This window comes from Salmo salar, chromosome 01 (assembly GCF_965601325.2).
Source record: "Salmo salar chromosome 01, fSalSal1, whole genome shotgun sequence".
Classification (NCBI taxonomy): domain Eukaryota; kingdom Metazoa; phylum Chordata; class Actinopteri; order Salmoniformes; family Salmonidae; genus Salmo; species Salmo salar.
The window spans coordinates 29,505,994-29,520,871 of record NC_138291.1 but is presented as its reverse complement, the minus strand read 5'-3'; the positions used below and the strand labels follow the sequence as shown (position 1 = coordinate 29,520,871).

Sequence of the window (14,878 nt, the reverse complement as noted above, 5' to 3'; positions counted from 1 at the left end):
TGCGCTCAGCTACAACATTGGGGATTGGGGGTGGCGGCTCGGAGCAAGGCCTAGCCAATCAGTCTTCCCAGAGGACACTCCCTCAGGGTCCAGCTGAGACGCACTACTACTCCGTCAAAGTGAGGGCAAAAATAAAAGTTTACTCATCCAACACATTGGATAACTCTTATGTCGTTTGAGCTGAAGCTCAAAAAAAACAAAAAAACTCTGGCCTCTAGTTCACCAGGCTGCTCGTTATGGCGCACACCTGTCACCATCATTACGCACACCTGTACTTCATCAGACTCACCTGGACTCCATCACCTCCCTGATTACCTTCCCTATATATGTCACTCCCTTTGGTTCCTTCCCCAGGCGTTATTGTTTCTGTTTCAGTGTTAAGTCTGTGCGTTGTTCGTGCTTCTTGTTTTGCGGTTATTTATTAAAACACTCACTCTCTGAACTTGCTTCCTGACTCTCAGTGCACATCGTTACAGACTCATTGATATCACCTAGAATGTATGTGTTGCCACCCTGGGATCACTCACTACTCATAAAGCAAATGTACAACTTCTGTTATTCAAAAACTAAAAATACCGTCATACCGTTCAATTCTATTTAAATACCGTGATATAATAATTGGCCCTATCACCCAGCCCTAACTGTATGTGATGCATCTTTATTAGCTTTGACCCAAGCATTAATTTCATTAAACATTACCTCTACATTTTATTTTTACTGGCGCTATAAGACCCATTCTTCATGAGTCTGTATGGTGAGTTTGGGAAAATAACTGATTTATGAACTAAAAAAGTGAGGAAAAAAATGAAAGCTTAGGAGAAGAGGTTTGATGAGGAATCAGCAACTAGTAATGAAACGGTAGCAATAGTTCAGTTTCAATTGTTGAATTCATACTAAGGCCCATTTCCTGTCTACATAATGACTAGAGACATTCAGAGGGGTTGGGTTAAATGTGGAAGACACATTTCAGTTGAAGGCATTCAGTTGTACAACTGACTAGGTATCCCCCTTTCCCTTTCCCATTATGGAGAGGGGACTCAACCTAAACCATTGTATCTGGGCAGAGAGTAGGGAAGCCACATGAGATAATGCTCTGTGGGAGAACTCTCCCAGCAGTTGACAATAAGAGTAATGGTAGTTGGAGTTTATGGGTTATCAAATTAACATTTATAATAAAATGTTTTTTCAATGAAACAGACAAGTTTAAAATAATTTCAAATGCTTGATTTTTTTTATTTATCTGCACCAGAGGCAATCACTGAGAGGAACCAGTATTTTCTTTCTTTCTCTTTCCCTCTCTCTGGTTTTTCTCTTTCTTCTCAGAATCTCCATAATTGCATTCTAACAAAAATGTAATCTGTGAGTTGAACAGCTTTCCTGAATGTCTGTGGAGCTACACTCCAGAGGGAAGCAGACACTTTGGTTATTCAGCTCAAATATCCACTTTCACATGGATTTAACAAATTTTATCTTTGGAAGACACAAAAAGGAATATTAATTACAAATTAGTTTTCAATCACTTTCAAAACGTGATTAGGCTAATTTGGTCTTCAGGTTTTTACATTGTTAGAGTAAAGATGAAGATGATGATGATGATGATTACATTCTAGTAATGGAAGCAGTGGAGGTGCTTGTGGAGGCAACAGTTGCAGTAACTGAGGAAGTGGGTGTTCTTCCAGTGCATCCCCACCACCTAGCCGTCCACCGCCCTTTCCTGTATCTGTATCTGTATCTGTGGAATGTGATGCTGTTTAAAGCTGACTGAGCCCTGTCATCACCATATGTCTCCTCGCCAAGCAAAACAACACACATTCTTGGCAGGGAAGTATCTCTGGGATGAAATGAAAGGAGGAACCCTTCAATGCTTACACCACCTCCCCTCCTATCCCACCAGGACGCAAATGAGGGGGAAAACAAGTCTCTCTCCCTTCTTTCCCTCTGTTTCCCTCTGAGAGACACACACAGCATGGCTGTCCAGCCTTCGCTTTTTGAGCCCTTGTCCAAAGAAAACAGTAGAAATAATAAATCACCTTCTGAAATTAACCCTGTCCATATCTAGGTCACAGCTTGCCGTTGTTCACACTTGACCCACCGCCTCGCTCACAGGAAGTGACACGTACAGGAAGTTACATTTTTAGAAGAGCATTTGGAATATCCTCCCTGCCAAAGGAGAGGCCCCACAGTCCCAGTCATATACTCTGACCCCGCTAAAGTTGACAAGGGGAGCTCATTTGGAGCATTTGGGGAGAAAGCTGAGCCGTACTGTCACACTTCACAACGTCCCCCTCGCCTGTGTCCTCTGCCTCCCAGGGTGCAACGCGCTAACAGCCCTATGCATCATCCTTACCAGCTTCCCCCAGTTTCCCTCAGGCTAACATTCATTAGGGCACACAGCTCCTTGGGGATTTGAGGCTGTACAGGGACGGTGAATGTACACACTGACCAACCTGCCTGAGAATCTACCAATGACATCCTTCTGCATTAGAGAAGCCATTGGAGAGCTGTCTGTACTCCCAGTGGAGGCATACATATCATCCAGAGCATTAGTGTTGCCACAGCCAAATGGAGCACTGAGTGTCTGCTGAGACTGACTACATACAGGGAGCAGTAGACAACTCACTGGGAATTTAGACAATAGCAAGACTGAATACAAGCTAAACTGCACGAGAGGCAAAACTGACTGACTTTAAATAGAGCCAAACAAAGAAAACACAGCTGTGCATCAAAGAAAAACAAACTGCTTGAACCTAAGCCCTTTTGTGAGACATTATCCATTCATAGGCACTGGTGCCTTGCTAAATGTACACTCACTGCATATTCCACACACTGTTCCAGCACAGCCTAAAATCATGCCATAATTCAACCATGGCAAGGACAACATCTTCATGGAATAGGTCCAGATCACGCTAGACTCTAGTGCAATAATGAACCATGACCTCATTGTGTGAAGACAAGTCTCCACACAGATCCCTTCCACAGCAGCACGCCATACAGAGGCAACCAACCAAACACGCCTTAAAGCCAACATGATACAGCACAACAGACCATAATCATCATCACTCTCAGCCCTGTGTCAGACTCTCTCTTCAGGTGTGATTTGAGTGAAAGGCGGGTTGTGTGTACTGTGGATGGTGCTTACCTGATGAAGAAGGAGGCTGCAGCAGATGCACTCTGAGTGGAGGTGGGTGTGGAGGTGTGGCCAGGGGCAGGGGGGGTGACGTCACACTGTCCCAGCTGGACGGCGCTCCTCTGTTGGCTGGGGGTCAGACTACAGTTGGAGCTGGGGACAGGGGCCTCCGAAGCAGGGACAGGGACGTCCCTCTCTACGTCCCCCATCAGACCCTGTGCCTGCAAAGAGACAGACCGAGAGAGACAGACAGAGAGACCAACAGAGAGAGACAGAGAATTAGCAATGAGTGGGCCTCAAGAGTTAACCACCACTACTGGACCCCAACACCTCTCTTCCAGCCCATTTACTCCCTCTCTCCTCTCCTCCGCCACAGATGGGCAGGCAGCTGCTCTGGCAATCCCAGTAAACGGGTGTCAGCTATTCACCTCAGCAACAACTAACTCCCCACAGGATGGCAAGGGCATTGGACTGTACTAGACTGGACTGGACTGTATTAGACTGGACTGGACTAGACTGGACTGGACTGTATTAGACTGGACTGGACTAGACTGGGCTAGACTGGACTGGACTGGACTAGACTGGACTGTATTAGACTGGACTGGACTAGACTGGGCTAGACTGGACTGGACTAGACTAGACTGGGCTAGACTCGACTACACTGGACTGGACTAGACTGGACTGCTTGATTCTGGCAACACTAAGGAGGATGCACGGTGTGAATGATAATTAAGTGATAGTCAACATCTAATTACAGTTTAGCCGTTAAATCATTGTCCATATACATACATCAGCAGCTAATGTGGCATGTGTGAGCAGCTTTGTAACGCACAACTTGATTTAAACAGGAAAATAAATATTTACCATCCAACAACAAAAGACATCTCCATATCTACACACAAACCATAAGCAGTAGAATACCATAGTAGACGCAACCCTTTTCTCTGATAGGCCCATGATGACTACTGCTCTGTGAAGGTATGCTTAAGGTTCAGATGTAGAGGGGTAACAGAGCAGAGCCTGTCTGCAGCGCTGCCTGCCAGCTGGGGTATGACTCAGGAGCAGAAGGAAGCTGCCTCAGCCTGGCCCCGGGCCCCAGGGGTGGTAATGACTAGGGGTGATGAGGCAGGTCCCAGGCTGCTCTCGGAGTGCTAGTCTGGGGGAAGGGGGCCAGAGAGTTGGTCTATCTCTGACAAAGTCCACTGATCACCCAGGCAGCCCATAATACACATCGCTGTTCCTACCAGGTTCACCATGACAACATAGGGTTAATCCTCACCCTAACCACGAGTATACCCAACTGTACAGTGATCAATGATACTTGACAAGAACCAGTTTTGTGGGTCAGCCCAAAACAAATGGTAGAATTAAGCCTCTGTTTTCATTTACATTTATCCTGGTGACACCTCCACACTGGATAACCAGCAACCTGGAGTCAAACACGGCATGCGGCTTCACAGTATATATTTTGTCAACACTATCCAGTCCCTCTGCAAATTGACTTGCTCAATGTTTGCCCTAGATTCATGTTCATGTAAGTAAAATAACATCATTTACAATATTTGTATAAAGTGTTCTACTGGTGTACGCCATCTATCAACGGAGGCTGACAGCTGAACTATTTATATGACATAACTGACATGCGAGTGCTATACATCAATATGCAGGGGCATACATTCAGACATTCACATGAACACAGGCACCTCCGGCAGTAGGGCTATACCTCAGCACAAACACGGACACTAGAAGCTTGTAATGATCACCACAATCAAATGTGGTTGTTTTGAATCCCAAGGGAATTGCTCATTGACTGTACCTCAGAGAGCCATTTGTGCATGCCACTTCTTCTTATTAATAATCACATGAAGTTATTTTTGTTAGATGCCAGACACCTGTGTTGTGTTGTTCCGGATATCCATGGAAACAAGACTAATCATTGAACATGCTTATTTAGGATGGTGTTTTGGCTGTGTTGAAAGTCCAACATGGTGGTTGGTGGGTTGTGAGACAGCGAGGGCCTCTTGTACGTGTACATGTCAGGGTTATGATTTGTGAAGTGCGTGATGGAGAGACGAGGTGCAAACTGAAATGAGCCGAGCGTAGATTCTTCACACGCACCTGGCGGAGCGGAAAGACTCACGACAGCAGGCGGGTGTCCATGACAGGACCTCAACCCATACCAGAGAGGTGTACCCATGTCACATCATCCAGAAAGACTGAAATACTTCACACACTTAGGCAGGAAGCCTATCTGGACAGCTCATCCACAACCCTGTCATAGATTAAGCCAATTGTGGTGTCAGGTTTTAGAATCAAAACGGCAGCAGGTTTGAGGAGCCCACTGAGGGTAGGGAGTGAGGGTGGCGGAGGATTGTTGTGGGGTGTAACCAGAATGAACAGCTCACTGTAACACACACGGACACCCATATGATTTTGAAAAACACATCATAATGCCTGTCAGGAGAGAGACTCAGGACTTAAGCTCTTCAGGCAACCTGCTCTACAAGGCGGTAGGCCAGTAAGGCCACTGCTGTCCCTGGTTAAGGGCCCTGGTCAGGTAATTAGGCACTGACAGTGGTGCCATGTGTCCAGAGTGTCAGTAATGAGGGGACCTACCACCCTTCAACGCCCAACGCCCTGGCCCCCCGCACAGCCGATAGCTCCTGTTTCCCAGCAATGAGGGGGAGAAGAAGAGACAACATGATTTCAATACAGACTGTCTCAGGCCAGCTGGGCTCAGTGACTCCCTTCCCATCAGCATTCTAAAGAGCATTCACTTCTCAGAGCCGGAGCCTAGTAGGGATCCCCGGTGACCTCTGATCCCACTGTCCGACAGGCCATTACTGCTGAGGTGAAATAAACCCTGCTAATCTGGGCCCGTCCTGCTCCAATGGCTTCTGCAACAACTACAAATGGTGGAAACTTTCTACTTTTAAACTCTGCTTGTTCTTAGGTCCCAAGAAACAAAGAGATCTTCTGTTGAATCTGACAATTAATCTGGATGGTTGTACAGTCGTCTCAAATAAAACTGTGAAGGTCCTCGGCGTTACTCTGGACCCTGATCTCTCTTTTGAAGAACATATCAAGACTGTTTCAAGGACAGTTTTTTTCCATCTACGTAACATTGCAAAAATCAGAAACCTTCTGTCCAAAAATGATGCAGAAAAATTAATCCATGCTTTTGTTACTTCTAGGCTGGACTACTGCAATGCTCTACTTTCCGGCTACCCGGATAAAGCACTAAACAAACTTCAGTTAGTGCTAAATACGGCTGCTAGAATCCTGACTACAACCAAAAAATTTGATCATATTACTCCAGTGCTAGTCTCCCTACACTGGCTTCCTGTTAAGGCAAGGGCTGATTTCAAGGTTTTACTGCTAACCTACAAAGCATTACATGGGCTTGCTCCTACCTATCTTTCCGATTTGGTCCTGCCGTACATACCTACACGTACGCTACGGTCACAAGACGCAGGCCTCCTAATTGTCCCTAGAATTTCTAAGCAAACGGCTGGAGGTAGGGCTTTCTCCTATAGAGCTCCATTTTTATGGAATGGTCTGCCTCCCAATGTGAGAGACACAGACTCAGTCTCAACCTTTAAGTCTTTACTGAAGACTTATCTCTTCAGTAGGTCCTATGATTAAGTATAGTCTGGCCCAGGAGTGTGAAGGTGAACGGAAAGGCTGGAGCAACGAACCGCCCTTGCTGTCTCTGCCTTGCCGGTTCCCCTCTTTCCACTGGGATTCTCTGCCTCTAACCCTTTTACAGGGGCTGAGTCACTGGCTTACTGGTGTTCTTCCATGCCGTCCATGGGAGGGGTGCGTCACTTGAGTGGGTTGAGTCACTGACGTGGTCTTCCTGTCTGGGTTGGCGCCCCCCCTTGGGTTGTGCCATGGCGGAGATCTTTGTGGGCTATACTCGGCCTTGTCTTAGGACGGTAAGTTGGTGGTTGGAGACATCCCTCTAGTGGTGTGGGGGCTGTGCTTTGGCAAAGTGGGTGGGGTTATATCCTGTCTGTTTGGCCCTGTCCGGGGGTATCATCGGATGGGGCCACAGTGTCTTCTGATCCCTCTTGTCTCAGCCTCCAGTATTTATGCTGCAGTAGTTTATGTGTCGGGGGGCTAGGGTCAGTCTGTTACATCTGTAGTATTTCTCTTGTCTTATCCGGTGTCCTGTGTGAATTTAAATATGCTCTCTCTAATTCTCTCTTTCTGTCTTTCTCTCGGAGGACCTGAGCCCTAGGACCATGCCTCAGGACTACCTGGTATGATGACTCCTTGCTGTCCCCAGTCCACCTGGCCGTGCTGCTGCTCCAGTTTCAACTGTTCTGCCTGCGGCTATGGAACCCTGACCTGTTCACCGGACGTGCTTGTTGCACCCTCGACAACTACTATGATTATTATTATTTGACCATGCTGGTCATTTATGAACATTTTAACATCTTGACCATGTTCTGTTATAATATCCACCCTGCACAGCCAGAAGAGGACTGGCCACTCCTCATAGCCTGGTTCCTCTCTAGGTTTCTTCCTAGGTTTTTGGCCTTTCTAGGGAGTTTTTCCTAGGGAGTTTTTCCTAGCCACCGTGCTTCTTTCACATGCATTGCTTGCTGTTTGGGGTTTTAGGCTGGGTTTCTGTACAGCACTTTGAGATATCAGCTGATGTACGAAGGGCTATATAAATAAATTTGATTTGATTTGATTTGGAGGAGGAGTGTATACAGTAGATGGACCACTGGGATGCACAACAATAAATCAATTTCTTTCTTGATTTTCCTTAAATGTTGCCCTAGAAAATGTTTTTTGTGGGACTGAACAGTATAGGATGGACTCATCAGAAAAGAGTTCAAATAAAAATGTGCCTCTTCTATGCTTCACTCACTCTCTCCCTCCTCTATGCTTCACTCACTCTCTCCCTCCTCTATCCTTCACTCTCTCTCTCTCTCCTCTATCCTTCACTCTCTCATTCCTCCTCTGATGTTCACTCACTCTCTCCCTCCTCTATCCTTCACTCTCTCTCCTCTATCCTTCACTAACTCATTCCTCCTCTAATGTTCACTCTCTCTCTCCCTCCTCTATCCTTCACTCTCTCTCACTCCTCTATCCTTCACTCACTCTCTCCCTCCTCTATCCTTCACTCTCTCTCTCCCTCTATCCTTCTCTCTCTTTCTCTCTCACTCTTGCTCTCCGCCATCATTCACTCGCTCTCTCAATGTGTGGCAGGGTGCCATGCAGGCCCAGCTGTACTGTGGCAGACAGCAGCCCAGATGGTCCACTGGGCTTCCAGTGGGTATCAGACAAGTGAGAGGTCACACAGGGCCACTAGCGGCCAACCACACACTCTAAACCCCCAGGGTCAAGAGCACTTGGTTTTAGCAGATTAGCGCGCATTTGATTGTGGAGCAGAGAGCAAATCCCAGATTTGTGTCAATCAATTAGTCATTTTGTAGTGTCCACTGTTAAGTTCAGTATTCACTACTCAAACTGTTGTCTGCACTGCTTAGAATGACGGAGTTGTTAATCTAACTAAACCTGACATCAGGGGTTAGAAGTCATATGTGTTAAATTATCAACTGAGGGGGGAATTCAACAACAGATGCTTTGATTTTGCTTCATCAGGTTTTTGGGAGACTGGAGTTCTCTAGCGGACCTCCCAGAGGATGGATGTGCTGTTTCCTCCATTTAACCCAAATATGACTCATTCTCTCAGTGAGCCCATTGCCCCAGCTGTTAACTGTAGTGTAAATGAACACATTTAATGCCAAGCCAGAGCCTTTTCACTGTATGAAAGTTTCATGGGCTGTGTGCTGGTAGACTAGATAGAGCCTTAAGGCTGGCACACATCACACCGAAAATGTATCTAGTGTTCGTCTGCCGATCACGCGATTCTATTTGTAAAATTGGTGAGCACACGGTTCACAAATTGCGTTCACGGGTGCTAAGTACTCCCGACCAGCAAACGCTATTGGTGTGTCTGAGTCGTAAAGCCCTCGGAATAAGACACTCTGTAAGATTGCTGTCAAACAGGTGGCATCTCCCTTCCTTTGTCTGCACTACAGAGCTCAACACTCGTCCCACAATGTATTCAAGTGGGGAATTGTGAATTAAAGCACTTGCCTTTAGGGCACAGCGCAGCACCAAATCATCTATGGCCTGTGCGGGTTTTTGTCATTCTGAGGGATCTTGTTTTAATGAAAGAAATGGGCTTTAGAAGTAACATCAGGCACATTTCTACTGTTTGTATCGTGGTATCCTGAAGGAACATGTGTCTCTGAGGAGGCCCAGGCTCAGCCGTGTGGCATTGTGCAACACTTCATCCTAGCTCCCATCGGCTCTAATTGCTTTTAGACACATAGGAGAACACAAGTCAGTCTCTCTCCCTTTATGCAAGGCCTTTCGATTTGCCCTAGATTGCACACATGCTGTTAAAAGATTCTGGAAGCCGCACATAAACTGCCACTAAAAGCACTTGTTGACAGTTTAAGAGAAAAACCTGTTTGTAATCTTCAGAGTCCAGAATAAGGAATAACACTGATGGATGCCGTAATTGAGTGCAATTTTCGAGACAGCGATTTTCAATGCCATATTAAGTAGAAGCACCCAAAACAGAAATAAAATGGAGGAGCCATAAACAGCTTCTGATTGAGAACATAAAAATGACAGAAGTAGAAAATATTAGAAATTGACGACTGCTTTTTGCTCAGTGCTCTCAGACTCCCTTGTGTAGAATGTCACAGCAATGTATAAGAGACAGGTTAGAGGCTTGGTCCAGCTGTCCCATCTCTCTCTCTTTCTGCAGGAAGAAAACTCTTCAATATAAAGGACAACATCCCATAATGATAACCCTGGAATAAAATAGATTACAAGACATGGGGAATATGTCTGTATGGAGCAATATACTGTAGTATGCCTGAGACGAGAGTTACAGGAAGATTGTAAGGTGGTCATTGGTTCTGAGCTGCCCTTGAGGAGGAGGTCAGTACATTAGTCTTGGTCTCCCCAAGTAGCCTGTACCACCCAGGAGCCATGACTCCTGAGGAATGAGAGGTCACCTCTCCTGCAGAGTTTTGAGGCTCAGGGTCTGAGTGAGGTTCTTCTCATTTCTCTAAAGGATGTAATCATTCCATTGTCAGACTTTGTTCGCTCAAAGTTCTCAAGCCAAGGTTCACAAATAACTTTGAAAATAACATTGACAAGAGTAACAAGCTGTCTATCCAAAATATTCCTAGATGTACTTTGACATAGTGTATCTGTATCAATAGTGATAATGATGAGTTTTGAAGGTCTGAATACATACTGGGCTGGGCTGAGGGAGGAAGTTGTTGACTCTGGAGATGCTCCACATGCCCTCAAGGTACTGCTGGGCCTGGATAGTGACCGATCCCAGGGTCCCAGTCAGCTGCCCTCCCCCCACCGTCACCTGGACACTGGTCTTGGGCCCAGCAGAGACAGAGGAGCCCTGTGGACAGCCCTGCCCCCTGTGACAACTCTCCCTCAGGGGCAGGATGGTGTGGGCTTGGGCGTGAGCTTTAGAAGGCTGCCTCACATGGGCACTGGCGGAGGAGAGTGTCAGTTTATGAGGTTGTCCAGAGAGGTTGGTGGAGGGCAGAGCAGGCATGTCGTGGCTCAGGGTCAGGGCCGCGGGCGTGGCGCCTACTGTCTGCAGGGCCTCCTGCCTCAGCTGGTGGAGAGGCGTAGAACACACCTGACAGCAGCCCTCATGGCTCCCAGGCACTTGGAGCTGGTCGAATAGGAAGGCTGCGTAGCCAGGATCCTGCAGAGAAAATAAAGAGAGAGACTTAACATGGTCCCATTCAGAGAAAAGCATGGTAGACTACGTCATATCTCCATATCAGTGTGATTGGGGGGTTTCCTTGATGTTAATATTTTCCAGGCGTGTCAGACAGTGGCTATTGGTGTGGTGCCTCCTGGAGGCTGCCCTCTGTGATCCTAGCTCAACCTCCCTCCCCCCCTGCCTGCCTGCACTAACCACATTCACATCCCCCCCCTCAGGAACTCTAGAGCTGCTTGTCTAGAGCTGCTCCGCCTGCAACCAGAGACAGCAGATCATGTTGCTGGTGGATGACCCTGCCTGGGCCTTGGACCCAAGTCAAACAACAGGGGCAAATCAGAAGAGGTAACGAAAAGGGAGTTTGGGGGATTAGTGGGAGAGACTCCACCAAAGTCTGAGCATTCCTTTGGAACACCAACTCAGCCAGACTCTTCTTTAACTTTCTGCAAGGCTCCTTAAGGCCCCAGACCCTGAATAAGGGTTTTACACGGCACCAAATTAGAGAAGGAAACCAGTGGAGGTTTGTCCTTTCCCTCTGCCTGTTAAAAGACTCCCTGGAGTGTCCCTCACAGTTGGGTAGGAAGGGAGTTGTGGGGGTTTAGAGAAGGAACCACAAAATAAAACAACAGCTGAGCCGATCCTAGGAGCTCAGAGCGTGCTATTTACATATGATGATAGTCAGTATGAAAACATACGATAAGACGCCCAGCGTGAAAAAATAATCTCCCCCTGACAGATAGAGGCTCATAGAGTCTCTGACGATCACTCACAACACCCAGCCTTTCATTAGTGATTACAAGTCACGTCATCCCTGCTTTTCCTCATCATGCAAGTGAAGTTCTAACACCCCTTTTTTAATTATTATAATTGTATTATTATTATTATTATTATTATTATGTTGTTGTTGTTTACCCCTTTTTATCCCCAATTTCATGATATCCAATTGGTAGTTACACTCTCAAATACTCTGTGTACACAGACGTAAACGCAGACGCCCACACACAGACGCGTTCACACACACACACAAACACACACACAAACACACACACAAACACACACACAAACACACACACAAACACAAACTCACAAACACACAGTCCCAGTCTCTGAAGGGGTATAAAGGCGCGGTAACCTCCCACCCATTGGAGTGGAGCTCTAAGACAGAAGACCACAGATACATATTGTTTATGAGGCCTCTGTTCCAGTGAACCTCTGTGGTGATCAGGAGGAGTGAGACGGCCTGGCCAAACAACAATCCACTGCTTTTAATGCAGCGCCACTTAATACAGCAGGCCCAATATAGCAGTCTCCAAAGACACAACCCGTAGACTTTAAATCTCCTCCCTCTGAAGACAGCTCAATACAGAGACTTTTAGGTGACCTCTATCTACGCTTATAACTACAGTAAAAATGGGTATCATTACAGAGAGAATACAAACTGACCAGTTTCTCTATCCAGTTTCTCTATCCTCATCCTTTTATAAGGGCCGGGACGATACCAGTATCACAACGTTTTTTTCCATGGCAAAAATGAAAACACAGTGCAGACCAAACTCTTTTTAAAAACCTGCTGTATGTCAAATATTGTGTCCTATAGCTTGGAAAATAAATACATGTGACTCTGAATGCTTCTAACATTAAGCATGGAACACACTGAGAATCTCACAGCCGATAGACTGCCGGTACTTATCACAGTGGGAGGCCATTCCTCCTCTTGCTAAGTCAAAAGCGGTACCTGCTGCGTGCCGACCCGATAGCGACAAACCTGCCATTTCTATTTGTAGAATCGCAATGCTCCTCAGTGGCCAACAACTTGACTTTGAGCCAATCAGAGAGCACGGAAGAGCCAACCCATTTTCTATGCTATGTTGTGCTAGCTATGGAATTTGCTAATGTTAGCTAGCTAAATATTTGGCTATTGGCTGGCACTGGCAGTATGGGATAATCATCTTGCTAGGTAGTTATCTAGCTGTGACCATCTGATTAGTATCAACAAGGGCTTTCTAAAAATTGCAACATTTGCGCACATAGCTTGGAATCTAGACCATAAGCAATACGCACGGATATGCATTACTAAACAACGCTACAGACACTTTCTGGTTTGGAGTATTTTAACAAGGCTGAGTGGCTGACGACTTCCAAGGTCTTTGCTGTGTGAACACAAAAGAGATTGACTGCCAACACTGTTAAGGGGTGCAAAGTACTGTCAGCAGGAAAACGTTTGACAATCCTACAGGTGTGTCTGAGCTTTTAGGGCTGTTTTCCTAAAGTTAAATCTGCTTCATGTTTTGTTTACTTGTCACGATACTAACGAGTATTGCGATACTGGTATCGTCCCGGCCCTGCTCTTTCTAACTAACAGCCAAGCCAGGGCAGGGGACATCATCATCTTCATTTGGTCCCTGAGTATCTAAGCAGTGTAAGGAGTCCCTATATCTCACTGATCTATCCACAATACTGATCTAGCCCTCATGATGAGAGAGATAGATCACCAAGCAGATTATCTAGAGAGGGGACCACAGAGCACATAGGCCTGCCCAAGGAGAGGCTGCTGCTCGGATTGGCCCTGGGCAGGACACGACTGTGCTGGTCCTCTTCCAATATGGATTTTCATGGGATAAAATGGGTTTAATACTGTATACTTAGTGATATACTCTGATAAATGATTAATTACATGATACTGACACTATTGGCAATGCATAGCTAGTGTCACGCCCTGACCTTAGAGAGTCTTTTTTAATTCTCTATTTTGTTAGGTCAGGGTGTGACTTGGGTGGGCATATCTAGGTTTCTATTTCTTTGTTGGCCTAGTATGGTTCCCAATCAGAGGCAGCTGTTTTTTGTTGTCTCTGATTGGGGATCATACTTAGGCAGCCCTTTTTCCCACCTGTGATTGTGGGATCTTGTTTTTGTGTAGTGCCTGTGAGCACACCATTACTTTCTGTTTCGTTTGCTTCTGTATTTGTTTTGGTGCGTTTCATTCATTAAATCATGCCTTGGTCCATTTCTAACGACGAGCGTAACAGCTAGTATGTAAAGCAGGGATAGTTGGGATAACTAGCTCATACTGTAGATCATCCTACAGCTCTTATCATAGTGTTGGGTGGGGTTATGTTGGCTACGAAACTAGAAGCACAAGCATTTCGCTACACTTGCATTAACACCTGCTAACCATGTGTATGTGACAAATAAATCTGATTTGGATTTGGATTTAATGCAGGATATGTTAGCTACAATTATCCTCTTAGGAGGATTTAGGAGGAAATTCACATGAACATGCATTTATGTAAAGAGGCTTAAAATGTAAACACCATTGAGCTTTGGAGAAAGACAGTGATACGTATGAGGGATCTAATGTGAAGGCATTCTATTTCAACCCGTTTAACAGAGGGCAGTTTCTGAACTCACCAGGTCTGTGACAAATCAGGGGAGAAATCAGAGAGAGAGAGAGAGCGGGGGTAACATATCACCACGGACACGCTTCAGTCTGGAAAATGTATTTAGTTGTGAGCAGTCATAATCAGAGTACCCCACCCTGGTTTCTTCAGCTCCACCCATTCCTCACCCCTCACCCTCCCACCAAGCCAACCCTATCCCACCTCAGGGCATATGGAATAAATCAATTCCTCTTTCCTTCTCTCTCTCCCATACATCCTATACCTTCCTCCCTCCATGTATTGTTAGGTGTTGATTTAGGAGTGCCAATAAAACCAGCCACAAAGCTCAGCCCATCTGCTATTCTGGAGGTTCTGGAGGTTAGTGAGTGAGTTTCCCTTGTAAAGCTGTCTGTCTGTGAGCATTATGCTCTGGGGAAGAGTGAGCTAGAGGTCAGGGGTAGGAAGTGGATCATGGTGATGCTGATGGTGATGATGATGGTTATGATAGTGGAAATGATGATGCTAGCCCATCTTTGAGGTGGAAAGTCTGAAGGGCAGATAATATGTGATTATCTCCACATC

The 14,878-nt window shown here is 46.0% G+C and overlaps 1 protein-coding gene across 2 annotated transcripts in view; it reads right to left on the bottom strand.

The window, feature by feature from the left end:
• The window catches only part of kif26ab (kinesin family member 26Ab), a 124,306-nt gene that overhangs the window by 46,490 nt on the left and 62,938 nt on the right, over positions 1 to 14,878 (bottom strand). For both annotated transcript variants that reach the window (XM_014186901.3, XM_014186976.3), the window contains exons 3-4: positions 10,425 to 10,901; positions 3,140 to 3,348 (exon numbers count right to left, since the gene is read on the bottom strand). In XM_014186901.3, the coding sequence (XP_014042376.3) occupies positions 3,140 to 3,348; positions 10,425 to 10,901 (686 nt within the window). The remainder of the gene's footprint in view (positions 1 to 3,139; positions 3,349 to 10,424; positions 10,902 to 14,878) is intronic.